The sequence below is a fragment of the Squalius cephalus genome (assembly GCF_949319135.1).
Source record: "Squalius cephalus genome assembly, chromosome: 9".
In the NCBI taxonomy this organism is placed as follows: Eukaryota; Metazoa; Chordata; class Actinopteri; order Cypriniformes; family Leuciscidae; genus Squalius; species Squalius cephalus.
Window position 1 is genome coordinate 34,007,946 of NC_137130.1, and position 17,671 is coordinate 34,025,616.

Consider the following 17,671-nt stretch of genomic DNA (forward strand, 5'->3'; position numbering starts at 1 on the left):
ATCCTCCATAGGGAGAGACTAGTTGGCACTTCAGCACTGCGTTGTCATCGGTCCAGGCGAAGGTCCTTCGTCAGATCTGGATACGGCCTGGATACGGCCTGGATCCGGCAGGCTGCAGGAAAACCTCGGGATAAACACAGACACTAAAATTAGCGTAGATGCCATTCTTCTCATGATGTAACGAGTACATCAGGATTTTGGGAAGTGTTCCCGGTTCCGGCTGACCTAATCTATGCAGCCTAACATTAAATTATAGAAGTCTATAATGTATTATGTGAATGCTAGGTCAAAGAGATGTGTCTTTAATCTGGCTTTGAACTGACAGAGTGTGTCTGCTTCCCGGACAATGGTAGGAAGACTGTTCCAGAGTTTTGGTGCTAAATAGGAGAAGGATCTACCGCCAGCAGTCGATTTTGATATTCTAGGTATTATCAACTGGCCGGAATTTTGAGATCGCAATAGACGTGACGGACTATAATGCGTTAAGAGCTCGCTCAAGTACTGCGGAGCTAAACCATTTAGTGCTTTGTAAGTAATCAGCAATATTTTAAAATTTATGCGATGTTTAATAGGGAGCCAATGCAGTTTTGACAGAACCGGGCTAATATGGTCATACTTCCTGGTTCTGGTAAGAACTCGAGCTGCTGCGTTTTGAACCAGCTGTAGTTTGTTTATTAAACGTGCAGGGCAACCACCCAGTAGAGCATTGCAATAATCTAGCCTTGAGGTCATGAACGCATGAACTAATTGTTCCGCATTTGTCAATGAGAGCATATGGCGTAATTTAGATATATTTTTAAGATGGAAAAATGCAGTTTTACAGATACTAGACACGTGACTTTCAAATGAAAGATTGGTATCAAAGAGCACACCCAGGTTCCTAACCGACGACGAAGACTTAACAGAGCAGCCATCAAGTGTTAGACAGTATTCTAGGTTATTACGTGAGGAAGTTTTTTGTCCAATAATTAGAAACTCTGTTTTTTCAGAATTTAGAAGTAGGAAATTACGAGTCATCCAATTTTTTATATCTGCTATGCATTCCGTTAATTTTATGAATTGATAAGTTTCGTTAGGTTTTGAAGAAATATACAGCTGAGTATCGTCAGCATAACAGTGAAAGCTAATTCCATGTTTCCTAATGATATCTCCTAATGGTAGCATGTACAGAGTGAACAGCAGCGGTCCTAGTACTGAGCCTTGTGGTACGCCATACTGAACTTGTGATCGATGAGACATCTCATCATTTACTGCTACAAACTGATAACGGTCAGATAAGTATGATTTAAACCATGCTAGTGCATTTCCCGTAATGCCAACATAATGTTCTAATCTATTTAAAAGAACGTTGTGGTCAATGGTGTCAAACGCAGCACTAAGATCGAGTAACACTAATAGCGAGATACAACCACGATCGGATGATAAGAGCAAATCATTTGTGACTCTAACGAGAGCTGTCTCGGTACTATGGTACGGTCTAAATCCTGACTGGAAATCCTCGCAGATATCATTTCTTTCAAGAAAGGAACACAGTTGTGAGGATACTGCCTTTTCTAATATCTTTGACAGAAAAGGTAGATTCGAGATCGGCCTGTAATTGACTAATTCTGTAGGATCAAGTTGCGTTTTTTTAACAAGCGGTTTAATCATAGCCAGCTTAAAGTTTTTTGGTACGTATCCTAGAGACAAAGATGAATTAATGATATTAAGAAGAGGATCTAGGACCTCTGGAAGCATCTCTTTCAGTAGCTTAGTTGGTATAGGGTCTAACATACATGTTGTCGATTTAGATGATTTAATGAGTTTAGTAAATTCTTCCTCTCCTATAGCAACGAATGAATCAAATTTTTCCTCAGGGAGACTACAATGCACTGCCTGATGCGATACTGTAGTAGACGGTTGCATAGTTATAATTTTGTCCCTGATATTGTCAATCTTATAAGTGAAGAAGTTCATAAAATCATTACTGCTGTGTTGCTTGGAAACTTCTGGGCTTGAAGCTTTATTTTTCGTTAGTTTAGCCACCGTTTCAAATAAATACCTAGGATTATGTTTATTTTCTTCTAATAGGGTTGAAAAATAAGCAGATCTAGCCGCTTTTAAAGCCTCTCTGTAAGTAATTGAGCTCTCCTTCCATGAAATGCGAAATACCTCTAGTTTTGTTTTCTTCCAGTTGCGCTCCATTTTTCTGGCTGCTCTCTTAAGGGCCTGAGTGTGCTCGTTGTACCACGGCGTTGGACTATTTTCTTTAATCTTCTTTAAGCGCAACGGAGCAACTGTGTCTAAAGTGCTGGAAAAGAGAGAGTTAAAAGTTTCTGTTGCAATATCGAGTTCTTCTAAGCTATCTGGGATGCTGAGATGATGAAACTGATCAGGAAGATTATTAATAAAGCAATCTTTAGTAGCAGAAGTAATAGGTCTAACATATTTGAAACACGGAGTCGGCTTTGCAGCCTTGGCTAAGTGCAAATTACACGAGACTAGATAATGATCTGAGATGTCATCGCTCTGCTGCAGAATTTCAACGGCATCCACATCTATTCCATGTGATAATATTAGATCTAGAGTATGATTACGACAACGAGTAGGTCCTGACACGTGTTGTCTAACTCCAATTGAATTTACAATGTCTTTAAATGCCAATCCCAATGCATCTTTTTCATTATCGATGTGTATATTAAAATCACCAACAATTAGTACTTTATCTGCAGTCAATATTAATTCTGATAGAAAGTCCGCAAATTCTTTGATAAAATCTTTATGGTGCCCTGGTGGCCTGTATACAGCAGCCAGCACAAATCTCAAACGTGATTTATCGTTTACACTATATATTTTTACATTAAGCACCAATGCTTCAAAAGAATTATATTTGAAACTTGATTTCTTAGTGGTTTTGAAACTATTACTATAAATTACAGCAACACCACCCCCTTTGCGTTTCAGACGAGGCTCATGTTTATAACAGTAATCTTGCGGGGTTGATTCATTTAAAGTAATGTAATCGTTTGGTTTTAGCCAGGTTTCTGTCAAACACAGCAAATCTAGGTTATTATCTGAAATCATATCGTTAACAACGAGTGCTTTTGAAGTAAGCGATCGAATATTCAGCAACCCAAGCTTTAGCATTTGCTCATCTGTATTATAGCTGTTTTTTATTTGTTGAACATCAATTAAATTTTTAACCTTAGATGGGTTAAAACGTTTTTTGGATTTCCAAATTCGGGGAACAGACACAGTCTCTATATGATGATAGCTAGGTGAAAGAGGCTCTATGTGATAGGATTTATCTGACCTGGGTGACGCGAGGCCGCTAGCAGACGGTCGGTTTAGCCAGTCTGTCTGCTTCCTGACCTGAGCCCCAGATTGTCATGTTTGAGCTCTAAGACTATGAGCCATATTACTAGAGAGAAGAGCAGCACCATCCCAGGAGGGATGAATACCATCTCTTTTCAACAGGTCAGGTTTGCCCCAAAAACTTTTCCAATTGTCTATGAATTCTATATTATATTTGTGTCATGGCCCACAGCAAATTTTACAAAAAAATTGCATGCGTTTACAGTACAATCAATATCTCTGGTCAGGATGGTTCATTATAACCGTAATAAAAAACATTAAAGGTATAGTTCCCCCAAAAATGAAAAATCTGTAATTTACTCACCATGGCCATTTGTGTAAATACAGAATACAATTTTTGCTTCTTTTTGTAATGTCTAATTGATGCTTTTCTCATGTAACAGAATAATGATTTACAATTATTTTTGGGGGGTAACTTTTTAGCCGAATTTGATGTTCAGTTTGCGATTCAATTAGATTAATTAATTGCCACAGTGTAATTATTTGGATTTAAAATTTGAATTGCTCAACAGCCTTTAATAATAATAATAATAATAATAATAATAATAATAATAATAAATGATTGTTTTGCAAAACCAATACCTTTAAGATAATCACTCAAAAAAAATGGTCAAGCAAACAGCTTGACAATATTTGGACCATTTTTGATGGACATGCACATTTTGAAAGCTGTGGTTTGTGAGTTATGGTGTGCATGTGGATTGTGGATTTTTTTTTTTTCCCTCATGTGGGTTTCCAGATATTCACAGAGATGGAGATATGATCTCAATTAATTCATTCTGTCTTTGTGTCTCTCTGCAGGAATGTCTGATGATGAGATTTTGAGAGCGGAGATGGTGTCTCAGTTGTGTATGAATGATCGTACCCACAGTTCCCTGCTAGACCTGGTATCCTTTCACCATGAAAACACATTGCGCTCACAGGAAGTACAGCAAGTGCTCTGCTTTGATTGAGCTTTTGCTAGTGTTAGAACAAATTGTGATGTTCTTGAGAATAATTATTTTTGATTAAGAACTATTTATAGTATTCTTTAAAAATATTATACTATGTAAAAATAATGTAACCCAGTACAAAAAGATACATGATCATTTAAGTGTTTTTTAAAGAAAGAAAAGCAGTTTCTTAATGCCCAGATAAAATGGAAACCCTAAATACATAAAAAAAAAAAAAAATTATCACACAGGCCCTCCTGTTTGTCTAATGTTAAATTGTCTATCACTTATCCCATTATTGAGCTCTGTGGACTTTATAACTTGAATATTTTGCTCATAGTAGCTGAGTTTTGATGGTTGTCCTTGACTGCGGTTGTAGATCCCGGAGAATCCGAACCCTAAGAGCGGTGTGGTGCCGGGCAGCTGTAGCTTTGAGGAGATGCTTTCTGCTGTAGCTGATTTTAAAGCCCCGGTGTTTGAGCCTGGAGGATCAATGCAACAGGGCATGTACACGCCGAAAGGTGACACAACTTATCATATTACCATTAACAGTCAAGACACCTTCAACATTTCTCACATTATCAGTTCATTCGCTATTAATAAAATATGACAAGAACTCAGAGTTATCAAATCAGTTGATACTTCACTGGTTTTGGCCATCCTTCTGTTAGACTGTCTCACAAATGAATTATGTTGAATATCTGTCAGCTGTTAAATTTAACTACACAATTAGATAATACCAATGTAGGTCAACCAATTACCAAGCAATGCTTAATTTTGTTCAGTCTGTGGTGTAAAAAGAGCATTAGCAATTAAAGAAAAAAAACACTTAAGCAAACCATGGTCAGGTCAAAGTGTCTGAATCATTTTTGGTCACACATTTTTATAAATTTTACTGGTAGCCACTGTATGAAGGATTTTTGGGTATAATATGTCACAGTTTACTTTATTTTGCTATCCTCACTTACATAAATTAACTAAATTATATCTGGTAAAAAATGATATCTGGTGTCTGAATAATTTTTTGTTTGACTGTCTTTTTTCCCCCCATAAATACATTGCATTGGTATGCTGTGTGTACCTCTTTTAACCTCCAGATGGCAATGTGACTACATGATTGTAGTGTCTAACACTTTTCTCTGCATTAGGACAGAAGCATCTGCTCTCTAGTAATAGATGTGCTTTTGTTTCTGTTGCAGGATATGACTAGACATATTTGTGTAAATTTAAAATGAGTTTTATTACCTGGTCAATGTGGAGCAAGTGTGCTGTTCTTTAACTAGTGACGTGTGACTAACAGGAGTAAACTAACTATCAGGATATTTTCTTTGTCGATTCATTCATTCTGGAAGTGGAAAGCGATTTATACCGTGTTTTAACATTTAAACAATGAGTTTCCTCTGGTTTTCTGCTCATTTTCTGAAATGGAAGTGTGTAATGATTTATCTAATGGTCATTAAGTTTATTGCTCAGCTCTCTCCACATGGTGGCAGACTGAGGCTGTTTCTAAATTGTTCTCCTTTTTCATAACTCGCACCCAACATTCGTTTTCTGTGTGTGTGTTTTCCAGCGGAAGTCTGGGAGAAAGAGTTTGACCCTATAATGGTGATTCTACGCACCGTGTATCGCAGAGACGTGCAGTCGGCCATGGATCGATACACAGCATTGTGAGTCTCTGAAATCCTCCAGACTCTTTATCACTTACACACTAAACATCTGCTGGTTCATATCATTTTCCTTTCTTAAGGTACAGTCTATAAACGCATGCAAATGCGGCACACTTTAAACAACGTGCATACTTTCTGAAATCTTTGTAAGCACAGACTTTTCCTAGATAAGGCATAGCTTAATGTAGGCAGTCCTAAAGAACAAAATCAGACTCATATAGTTGCTTAGTACAGTTGGGAAACAACTGCTCCAAAACATATATAGTCTGAGGTGAAACCTCACTGAGATGGCCATTGATCATCCTGAAACCAAACAGAAGAAAAAATTCCTCACACATGGAGCCTTAAATTGCTTGATTTTGTGCGCTTGGGTTTGAGGGTCGCTGTGTGATAGAGGGAATTATGTTCAGGGTCACTCCTTGTCCTGTTCTGAGGAAGGTGTGTGTGGAGGGACGTACACCTGAAATGGGGTTTCCCAATTAGAGTCGTGTCATGGAGAAACTCGATTTTCTCCATTTTTTTTGTTGCTTTTTCTTTTTTTTTCTTTTTTTTTACTTACCCACATTCAAGTGTTGATAAAAAAGAATGCATGAAGCTAAAATAAAACAGGGTTTTATTCCCCTTAAACCCGAAGTGTATCAAAATCAACAATCCATTGCGTCGATCACGAGATATTCCTCACAGACGAGAAACTTCTCAAGTTATTGTTTTTATATAAAAATATGTAAAATTTCCCTTGAGCACAAACAGCTTCACAAACTTTTCTTTTCAACCACAAGTATCATCATTTCTGTTACAAACATTCATATTATCACAGAAGTACTGGGATAAAAGTGAACAGTTTGGATAAAAACACTGATGTCTACTGTAGTGATTGAAACAAAGTAAATCACCTTTTGAAAGTAACTTCACGCTTCAAATAAAGATTGTATCTATTACATCGTTACACCAGTAGGTGGCGACAAGAGACTGTTAAAAATGTATTTGTCATTGAATCAAAAAACACTGACTCATCCAGTAATGAAACTAGTGAAATCTTTATGAGCGAGTCATTGAATCATTCATTCAAACTGATTTTTAAAAAGTCATTTAAATTATTATTATAATTTTTATTTTTATTTTATAAATAACATGCTATTTTGTTTAGTTGCCGATTCAGGATCGTGGGACAATCGTGATCCCTATTTTTATTTTTAAATTTATTCTGAATCGAGCAGTTCTACTGTATAATAAAATATTTTTCATCCTGTATTTATTTACATTTATACACATTTAGATTTTGCTACAGGCTAACTGAAAGTTTTTTTTTTATTTTTTTTATGAAACTGTAATCAAACCTAATTTTACTTCTGGAATATGGTAGTTTTTCTGAGTGAAACATTTTTAGTGATTAAAAATTCATTTCAGTTCCCAAACTGGGATCTTATCCATCATGAATTGATTGCATCATGAAACGTGGGCATTAACATTCACCAATAGTCTCAAATGTCAGCCAAAAAGTAATTTTTGATATCACGCTGACTTTAAAAGCGTTTTCTGTTCTCTATAAATTCAATGGCATGGTTAAATGACAGTTTTGCAGAAGCTGCAAGATCAACATGAAAGCAGTGAACGTTTTAATCAGAGACGACGAGTAAGTGGTTTTCAGCGGACATTAGCAGTGTCAGTTTGTGAATATGTTGCTTGAGTTTCTCGAGTCCGGCCACTGGATGATGGATCACCTGTCAAGAGGACAAAATGTTTTATATCCCATGTTCCTTTCAACACAAATGCAGTCAGTGATGTCTTTAAAGCAGAGCAGCTGTGTTCAAGTCTGGTAAAGCGATAGTATTTCTCAAACACACTTTGTTTGCATTTGATCAGCTGCGTTCATGTCCACTGTGTCACTCTTCCGCCGGAACAAGACTCTGATGCCGGAAGCCAGTGATTATAATTTATCTTATGAAGCACTTTTTATTTATAATTTAATTTATGAAGCACTTTTTTTGGGATTCAAAATCAAAGGCACCATTCACTGCCATAATAAAGCTTGGAAGAGCCAGGATATTTTTAAATATTACTATGATTGTGTTTGGCCGAAATAATAAAGCCATATACACCTAGGATGGCTTGAGGGTGAGTAAATTATGTGATCATTTTCGTTTTTGAGTGGACTTGAGATTGAACCCCAACATGAATGTTGGTAATGTACTGGCCACTCTTTTTCATGTAATGAAATGTGAATGTAGACTTGGTCTATTTAACTTAAAATATATATATATTTTTTTTTTAAACCCCATGATTTTACAAGAACCATTGTCAATAAAGCACAATTTAAAAGCTGTCGTGGAGGTGGACAGGTAGAGGCTATGACGTCAATGTGAAATGTTGTTGGTGTCACTTGTCTAAAAACTCTTTTCAGAATATTAATGACTTTAAATTTGGATCAGTTCCTCACTCAAGCTATTGTAAGACAATTTATGGACTACTTTTATGATTTATTGATGGTACTTTTTGTCATTTTGGAGATCGACAGCCCTATTCCCCATTCATCAACATCACATGAAAAGAGCAGCTAGAACAGTCTGCTGTCTCCTTTTGTGTTCCACAAAAAAAAGAAAGGGATGTGGGATGTAGAATCACACGGGAGTGAGTAAATGATGACAGAACTGTCATTTTTGGGTGTTTTAATATTGTTTTTCAGGATTACACTGTATGGAGTGTTTATTAGTATGGAGACATGCTTGCTGAAGCAAATTGCATCATTTAATGAATGTCTAATAAGTATTTTTCTTTTCTTCCACAGTTTGAAACAGTCAGGCGTTAATACGGGGAACCCCTGGCCGCCCTATAAGGAGAGGACCCCCCTGCACCCCTGCTATAGGGGCCTGGCGCGCCTGCTGCACTGCAAAACTCTACATATCGTCATCTTTACACTGCTTTATAAGGTGAAACTTATCACAGAGCAAAAAGCGCTGGCAGTTATGTGTGTGGTTAATTTTACAAGATGCTTGAACTTAAGTTAATGACTGACTTTACGGCTCGGCATCATTTTATATGTAGATGTCTGGTCATTCACTAGAATTAAATGAGTGGTTTCCCATTGTTTTTTATTACCTGTGATGATAACTGTTTTTCTGTTTCTGTTTGTTTAGATCTGGATGGATCATCAGAACATGTCTGAACATGTGTTGTGTATGGTGCTGTACCTGATAGAGCTCGGACTTGATAATCAGGTCCAGGATGACAAAGTGGAGGAGGTAAGCATTATTTATTTTTTTTCGTAAATAAGAGACTGGTGTTGTCTCAGAATCAGATAGCATGGCCAAACACTGATGTGGTTCACTGTGTTCTCCCTAATAAAAAAAAATAATACTATACCAAAACAAACATTTATTTCATACTAAGTATACTTCAAATAGATTAACACATTTATTGACATATTACTTAAGACTTACTGATATAAAATTCTAATTAAATTTTATTTGGAGTACCTTTTTTATTGCACAATGCACATTTCTTAATATTAAGCCTAAAATGTGATTTTATTACCAATGATTGTATGATCTCTTTATAATATCAGTCTTTAAATGCAAGTACCTAAAGTATTCTTGCAATAGTCCCACTTTAGCACAATCAAGTATATTTAGGTATTTCTTTAATTGAACTTCAGCTCTATTTCTGCACGTTTAGTACAAAATTAGTTGTTACAATTTAGCAGACCAGTTTAGTACACCAAAAGTACAATTGCAGGGTATTTTTAAGTACATAAATATGTAAATGTATTACATGGCATTAAATTAATGTCTTTCCAATACAGTTTAGTATTTTTTTTCCACTAGGGCTTAAACTTGAGCAGCTCAACAAAAGCTTATCAATAAAAGAGAAGCTTCCCATCTAAAGAAGCAGTTTTCCATCTAAATAAGGGTACTTTAACACTCGCAGTTTAGTTCAAAACAGGGCACGGTTTGCATCTGTGTATCATTTGTCCGGTTTTTTTATTTATTTATTTTTTATTTAATTTTGAAAGTACAAAAAATAGAAAATGTATCCTTTTTCGTTCGCCCTCACAAAAAACTTTTCAGCTTTTTTTTTTTTTTTTAAATGTTAATAGGTAGAAAATTACTAAACGGCTTGAATATTCCATCTCTACATGTGGGTGAGAATGAAACACCCCTTTCCGCTGATTGCAACTAAAGATCAAATCAAGATATTAAATGAATAAATTAGTTGTAAAAAATACTAATACAAAATAAAAAAATAAAAAAGGCCTAGGCTACATTATTTGTCCTAATGTTTACGCAAGAACTGTCATTCTGACAGTCTGACAACCGGAGCACAACGATGGCGCACATTTAAAAAAAGAAAAAAATCGTCACATATTGCCGTCGCAGCTGGTTAGGAAAAAAACTCTGATTACCATGGAAAAGATACCTTTTATCGTGTCACATTTCATGGTTAAGATGGTGTAATACATTCTTGGTTTGATGTTTAAAAATTTAAGAAAACCATAAATATTAGTAATAAATGATTTTACTTAAATTGTTAGGCTAAATTGCAACTGTAATTTGCAAACCTGGATTTTGTTTTTATTGCATTTTAAATTGCATTCACAATTTTTATCAGAAAAAATGCAGCTCTAAATTCCAATCTGATTGGCTAGCCTCAGCATGGGTTTACAGGGGTTTTAGTCCGCCTGGAAACAAAGTAGTGTCCTAACACACTGGACTCATTTACCAGCCAGCAGTCTGTTATTACTCTGTTAGCGTTTGACTAATTAAGTCACGGTTAGTCCAGTGTTTGAACAGAACTCTTTCTGAATAGATTAGATTAGGTGTAGCAGGCTGGCAGCTAAAAGCACACATTCCCGTATTCCAGGCTATTGTGTTTTCCTCGTTGCTGAGGTGTTTTTCCCTCACTCTGTTGCAGGAGCCCTGTATCGAGGAGCACTGCCATGACAGCTGGTTCCCGGGCACCAGCCTGCTGTCTAACCTCCATCACGTCATCAACTTTGTGCGGGTTCGAGTGCCAGAGACGGCTCCTGAGGTGGAGAGAAAGAGAGAGCGGGAGAGAGAGAGAGAAACTCCACCCAGCACCAGCTCTGAGAGCACCGCCTTCGGACAGGTGAGCCAGATGCTCCTCTGAGTTCTTGGGACCTATTTTAACGATCTAAGCTCATGGTCTAAAGCACACGGCGCAAGTGCACTTAGGCCGTGTCCGAATCCACTTTTGCTAGTTTAACGGCGGGATAAATGGCCGGCGCTCCCGGTGCATGGTCTAAAAGTGTTGTCCCTATTCTCTTAATGAGTAATGGGTGTGTTTTGGGCATATAATATAGGCGCACATTACGAATGCACTCTTTAAATAACAAAAAAAATACTGCACCATTGACTTTAGACCAGGTTTTTGTTGGTCAATGCGCAGTCTATTTCAGTTGCCTCAAAATAGCAACGCGCCAACAATGCGCCAGAACACACAAAGTTAATCTCTATATCCTGTTGTTTTGATGACATCACTCTCCATCCTCAGAGTTCCAGACGGCTGACAGGAAATTGGAGAGAGGTAGAGGGATTTGGGAATGATTTCAAGAGTGATGTTTTGAATAACCAAGTATGGAATGGTCTGAAATAGAAGCACTGCACTTTTTTTTGTTTGTTTTGCAGACGTTCTTTTGCAATATTCAAAGACCTGTTGCTCGTTTTCTTGTTACACTAATTTTTGGGAGAGGTAATGGCAATTGGTCTGTGACAAATAAGGATATCTGAGATGATGAAAACATGAAGAAAACGTATAGCTTAAAATGGATGTGCAAAATTTCACGAAACGCAATGTCGTATTCTTGACGTTTTCTTACATTTAAAAAAAAAAAACTGGTCAAAAAGTTGTTTAAATTGGTAACAGTAACAAGGTAACCCCTGTTTTTCATTTGATTACAATTCATTTTTAAATTCATGACATTTAATCATTCATGGAAAAACAAAAACAATATATATATGTGTGTGTGTGTGTGTGATATGTGGACAACTTTTTTCTCTTTTAATGTAACATTTGAATATGTTTATCATAGAAGAGGTTTATGCACATTTTAGAGATTAATTAATAGATCCAGACACGCATGAGCTTCATGCCATTGACCCAATTATAAATAAGTGCACAGGAAATAGAGCACTGGTATCTTTGTTTCCCGTGATTGCATTTTTGTTTTGTTTATTTTTGGGGTTTTCGTTTTTTTTTTTTGTCTTTTGTGTTTTGATCTGTCCATTCTCCTGCTTGGTTTGTTTCTCTTTTGTGACTTTGTGTTCATAGTATGCGATTTCATTAATGTTTCAAATGAGCTCAGAGATAAGAGGAAGTTTTCATTAATTGCATGTGTTTCCAGTGATGTATGGTGATATGAGTCTTGAGCACAGCGGTCAGTGGTTCAATGCTCATTATTAAATATTTATTCGCTTCAGTGAGATTAGCATGCTAATTAAACACTATGGGCAACTGACACGTTCAGTAAGGGTTAGTTGTTGTGTGAAGGAATTTTTCTTTATTATTGTGATTCCAGAATATGTTCTGCCAATCGTGTGTCAGAATGTCAGGAATATATATATATATAATTATTTGCGGCCGATTACACTGTGTAACACCGGTACTTCAAGTAAACTTCAAGCTTTTTAAACCACAAACATCAACTAGTTATTACTATTATTTCTGTTTATTAACGTTTACTAATTAATAAACACATACATTTTGTAAATCATGTTGCATTTAAAGCCATATTATAAAAGCAGATTGTGATTTACAATGATTTAACACACTGCCTCACCCTCAAGGGAGTTATTGCTTCAATAGCATGTGAACTACTCACTCTGAATGACTACGACCAAACAAATCTTCTCAACGCAACCATGAGTGTGACATTGGTGTGCGTGGCCTCTTAATTGGTCCTTGCAGCTATATGTGTATTTGTCATTCTACCAGTTTATTCTCTGTCTGTGGCTTCTCCTCAGAACCTGCGTGAAGCTCAAGTGTTCAGTCTCGTGGCGGAGCGCAGGAGGAAGTTCCAGGAGATCATTAACCGCAGCAACCACGAGGCCAGTCAGGCGGTGCGACCCAAGTCCTCGTCCTCCCGGTGGCTCCCGCCCGGATCACCCCCGCAGCTGGTGACCGAGATACTGGAGATCCGGGAGAGCATGCTGTCGCTCCTGGTCAAACTGCACCAGAAACTGTCTGCCAAGCAGAACTCTCTGTCTCTGAGCTGGTTGGCCGAGGTGGATCCGGCCCATCACGCGCACGGAGATGGGTTAACAGCCATCGAAAGAATCTTGGCCAAAGCTGCCACGCGCAGCCGGCACAGCAAGAGATGCCTACAGGAAATCTGTGGAAAGGTGTGTCCACCCGTACCACCCAAGAAGAACAGTCCTGGAGACAAGAAGAGTATGGACAAGGAGGAGAGGTGTGTGTTCCCTGTCAAAGGTGTCATATTCCACTTGATTAGACCTTATTCACAGCAGCGCCATCTTTGATTTTTAGCGGGAATGAAAGCGAGGCTGTGAGGAATAGACATACATCTCTTCAGTGTTGTACTGTTATTTAATGTGTTTTTGGATTGTTCTGCTGACAAAACATTGTAAAAAATTTCAGTAGACAAAAAAATTGTGATCTAGGAGCTTTATACAGATTTTTACAGAATTTAGTATCCCTCACATCTAACTGTCATGGTGCTGACAGAAACCATTTTTGGGGAAAAATAATTAAAGTGTAATTGGATTTTTTTTTTAGTTTGGCCAGTGTCCGATTTTATTACATGGAGAGGGTGAGGTTTATGACATACTGCAGCCAGCCACCAGGGGGGCGATTGAAATGCTTTTGGCTTCACTTTTCAGGATGTGTGCGGCACATTTGGGACAGACGACAGACAGACAATAGGCCCTTTCACACATACAGTCTTTACTGTCAAATTACTGGTAACGGGTCATGTGTGAACAGGACCTTTTCCAATATACTGGTAAATTGGTTCCGGTAATTTACCAGTAAGGGAAGTTGTAACATTACCAGTAAATTACAGATATATGTGCTGTGTGAATGCGTAATGAAGATTATTGTTATTTTGCACGTATGAGGTCAGAACGTGCTGCCGTAAGAAGTGATTTGGGCCAATCAGACGCCGTTGAAAGAGCAACGGCTCTGGGCTATTCATGAAATTGACGCAGATGACGCGTTTACTCAGCACTGTTTACAAATGTCTTCAAATTGGAGTGATCCCGAAACGAAAGCGCTTCTCGTTGCCTTTAATTTAGTGTTTAATCAGTTGCTTTTGGAAGGAATTTTTTTTTTTTTTTTTTTTTTTACCTAAAACCAGCATTATGTAAAGAGAAATCTATTTCATTGTAGTTCTCTATATGAAGCATATAGACTTTATTCAAGCCATAGAAATTCAAAAGTTTTGCTGAGAAATGCACTATACGCATTCTTCCAGGCTAGGGTGATGTTATTATGAACATTACTTACGATTTGGGACAAATATTTAATGGAAAACTATGCGAGTAGTCGCGACATAGTCGTCAAAGCATAATTTTGAACAGCCTCTGCATTCGTAGCTGGGCGCTGCGGACAGACGGTGAGTGGCAGCGCTGTGTGTACACTCATAGAAAACAATGTGTTCAAATTAATAGACATGACACAACATGGCAAGACACGGTTTCTTGTCCCCCTTTTTACCCATTTTTAATATTGTCCATTGTAAAGTAATCACTAGTAGCATGAATAGTCTTATAATTATATGTATTTATTTAACAAACAAATAGTTTACATTTTATGATATGGCCATCATATTGGTTAAATATGATGAAATAACATGAAATATACATAAATTCTGTCAGTGCATCCCTAACTAATGAAGATTTCCATTGGACTTAATGACTTCTGAGAATGATATATTCCCATCCTCAAAATCTGTGTAAATGTGTAATGGTGAAGTAAATGGTGGTCAAATCCGGATGCCATCAAATGTAATCTGATTATGATCATGCCAACATTTCAGTGCTTGATAATATTTCATAATTAAAGTTAATGATGAATATAACTTGTGTTTTGACATCTGCAGGCGTCAGAGGGCCAGAGAGAGACAGCAGAAGCTGCTGGCGGAGTTTGCCTCAAGGCAGAAGAGCTTCATGGAGACTGCCATGGATGTTGGTGAGCTTGAATATGAGCTGATGTTGTTTGCTGACCTTTATGACCTTTATGAATTTGATGAGCCTCTCTAGCTGTTAAATAGTAAATGATCAGCTTCATGTTTATATTATTGATTTTCATTCTGACGTATGTCAGATCTAAAGACACAACATAAATTTTTAATCGGGATATGTTTTAACTTGATGTTCTCAATGTTCTTGCAATATCTTTCAGTCCGTCAATGTTAGTTGTTCTTCATGATTATGGGTTGCTCAAAACAGCCCAGACGTGTGGGAAGAGATGTGTTCTTGTATTCAAAAATAGCTACGGCATGGAACTAAATGCAAAAAACAATTTTTAATGTGTGTAATTTAGAATTTGAGATCGAATTAGTCTTTTCTGTTTTCCACAACAGGAGCACTGGCACGGAGATGTAGCCTTAGCTTTTGACTCGACCGACCGAGGTTCGAATCAACCTTTTTACGAACTCATTCTTCTCTCTTTTCTCATTGAATATCAGCTCGGAGAGGCATTTAATTGAAATAAAAATGAAAATTTTATTTGGAAAACAGGAAATAAAGTGCCTAACGGATATTTACTAGTGGGAATAAAGTGTTCATCTGGCAGGGTTATGGGTTGGAGTAGGGGAGGGCTTTAGGGACAGGGATAAGTAATGTCCTAAAGGCAGTAAAAGCAATAAGCCCCAAGCCACTGTAGTTTACAGTAAAACAGCTAAGTGGAGTTGCTAGACACGAAGCAGAGCGAAGGGCACAGGTGAATGTTTGTAGAGTAATTTACAATGGCTTTGAACACAGCTAAACCAATCAGAATCAATATCCATTTTATAAATAATCATATACACTCATAGTAAAAAACACTGAGGTGCAAATAGTATCTGCCACTATTTGCACTACGTATAAATGGCATCTAACCATTTGCACTTAGTGCAAATAGCCTCTGCCCTATTAAAATTGTGGTTGTACTTTATTTTACAGTACGTCCACTTGCAGTGCACTTGCCTAAGAAAGTAATTGGTATAAGTATAAAAGGGAGCTACATGGGTTAAGTTTAGGTTTAGCGGTAGGTTCAGGGCTAGTACCTAGTTATCACCCAGTTATTGTAATTACTATAATAAGTATATAGTATGTACATGGGGGAACAGGACTGTAAAATAAAGTGCTACTGAAATTTGAAAACTATTACAGAAAGAACTGTGGTGGTACCTTAGTGTCATATGGTAATACCACATTACTTGCGTCTATGCCATGGTTCTGAATCATTGCCATTTGTAAGACCATGTACACATTATAGATCTTTTGGTTTATAGCTTTTTGACCCTTAATTGGAAATTCACACCCTTGTGTCCTTTCACACTCCCACAGATCCTAAACTACTCTTGAGATTTTACACACTACACCCCATTTTAATACCGATTAAAACTTTTATACCGATGAGCCAAAACATTATGACCACCTGCCTAATATGCCGTTGGTCCTCCGCGTGCCGACAAAACAGTGCTGGCCCGCCGAGGCATGGACTCTTGTACATAAAGGAAAGTCCTGTATGTTGTAAGGTGGAACTGCAGTGGATCGGACTTGTTGTTTCAGCACATCCAACAGATGCTCAGATTGAGATCTTGGGAATTTGGAGGCCAGGGCAACACCTTGGCTTGAACTCTTCATCATGATCCTCAAACCATTCCTGAACAATGTGTGGCAGAGTGCATTATCCTGTGGAAAGGGCCACTGCCATCATGCAATACCATTGCCATGAAGGGGTGTACCTAGTTTGCAACGTTTAGACAAGTGTCAAATTTATGCCCACATGAATGTCTGGGCTTCCCAGCAGAACATTGCCCAGAGCATCACACTCCCTCAAACGGCTGTCATCTTCCCACAGTGCATCCTGGTGCATCACTTCCCCAGGTAAATGGCAGACACATACACAGCAGTCCACATGATGCAAAAGAAAATGGGACTGCTAGAACCAAGCTACCACCTTCCACTGCTCCAAGGTCCAGTTCCGACACTTGTGTGCCCATTGTAGGTGCTTTCGAGTGTGGACAGGGGTCTTCGTGGGCTCTCTGACTGGCTTCGTAGCCTCATACGCATCAGAGTGCTATGTGCTGTGTGTTATGACGCATTCCTCCCATAATCATCATTAAAATGTTCTGTAACTTATGCCACAGTTGACCTTCATTCGGTTCGGACCAGACAGTATAGCCTTTGTTGCCCTACGGCATTGATGAGTCTTAGACGCCCAACACCCTGTCGCTGGTGTGTGGTTTGTCCCTCCTCAGACCACTGTCCTCACCACTGCTGACCGGGAGCAACACGTAAGCCTTGCCGTTTCAGAGATGCTCTGACCCGTTCGTCTATGCCATACCGATTTGGCCCTTATCAAAATCTCTCAGGTCTTTACTTCTGCCCACTACCACACCTTGACTTCGAGATCGGATTGTTCGCTTGCCATATAATCAACCCAGACCTTGACATGACACCTTGATAGGACATTTTTCGCTTCACCGGTGAGTGGTCATAATGATTTGGTTCATCAGTTCATTATGGTATTGAGATG

At 37.9% G+C, this 17,671-nt stretch overlaps 1 protein-coding gene across 4 annotated transcripts in view; it reads left to right on the forward strand.

The window, feature by feature from the left end:
• The window catches only part of ubr3 (ubiquitin protein ligase E3 component n-recognin 3), a 78,191-nt gene that overhangs the window by 23,661 nt on the left and 36,859 nt on the right, over window positions 1–17,671 (forward strand). For 2 of the 4 annotated variants that reach the window (XM_079880260.1, XM_079880258.1), the window contains exons 17-25: window positions 4,156–4,241; window positions 4,666–4,807; window positions 5,857–5,953; window positions 8,739–8,880; window positions 9,088–9,192; window positions 10,862–11,056; window positions 11,462–11,494; window positions 12,931–13,376; window positions 15,027–15,115. In XM_079880260.1, the coding sequence (XP_079736386.1) occupies window positions 4,156–4,241; window positions 4,666–4,807; window positions 5,857–5,953; window positions 8,739–8,880; window positions 9,088–9,192; window positions 10,862–11,056; window positions 11,462–11,494; window positions 12,931–13,376; window positions 15,027–15,115 (1,335 nt within the window). The remainder of the gene's footprint in view (window positions 1–4,155; window positions 4,242–4,665; window positions 4,808–5,856; window positions 5,954–8,738; window positions 8,881–9,087; window positions 9,193–10,861; window positions 11,057–11,461; window positions 11,495–12,930; window positions 13,377–15,026; window positions 15,116–17,671) is intronic. The other 2 variants (XM_079880257.1, XM_079880259.1) reach the window with 1 other exon arrangement.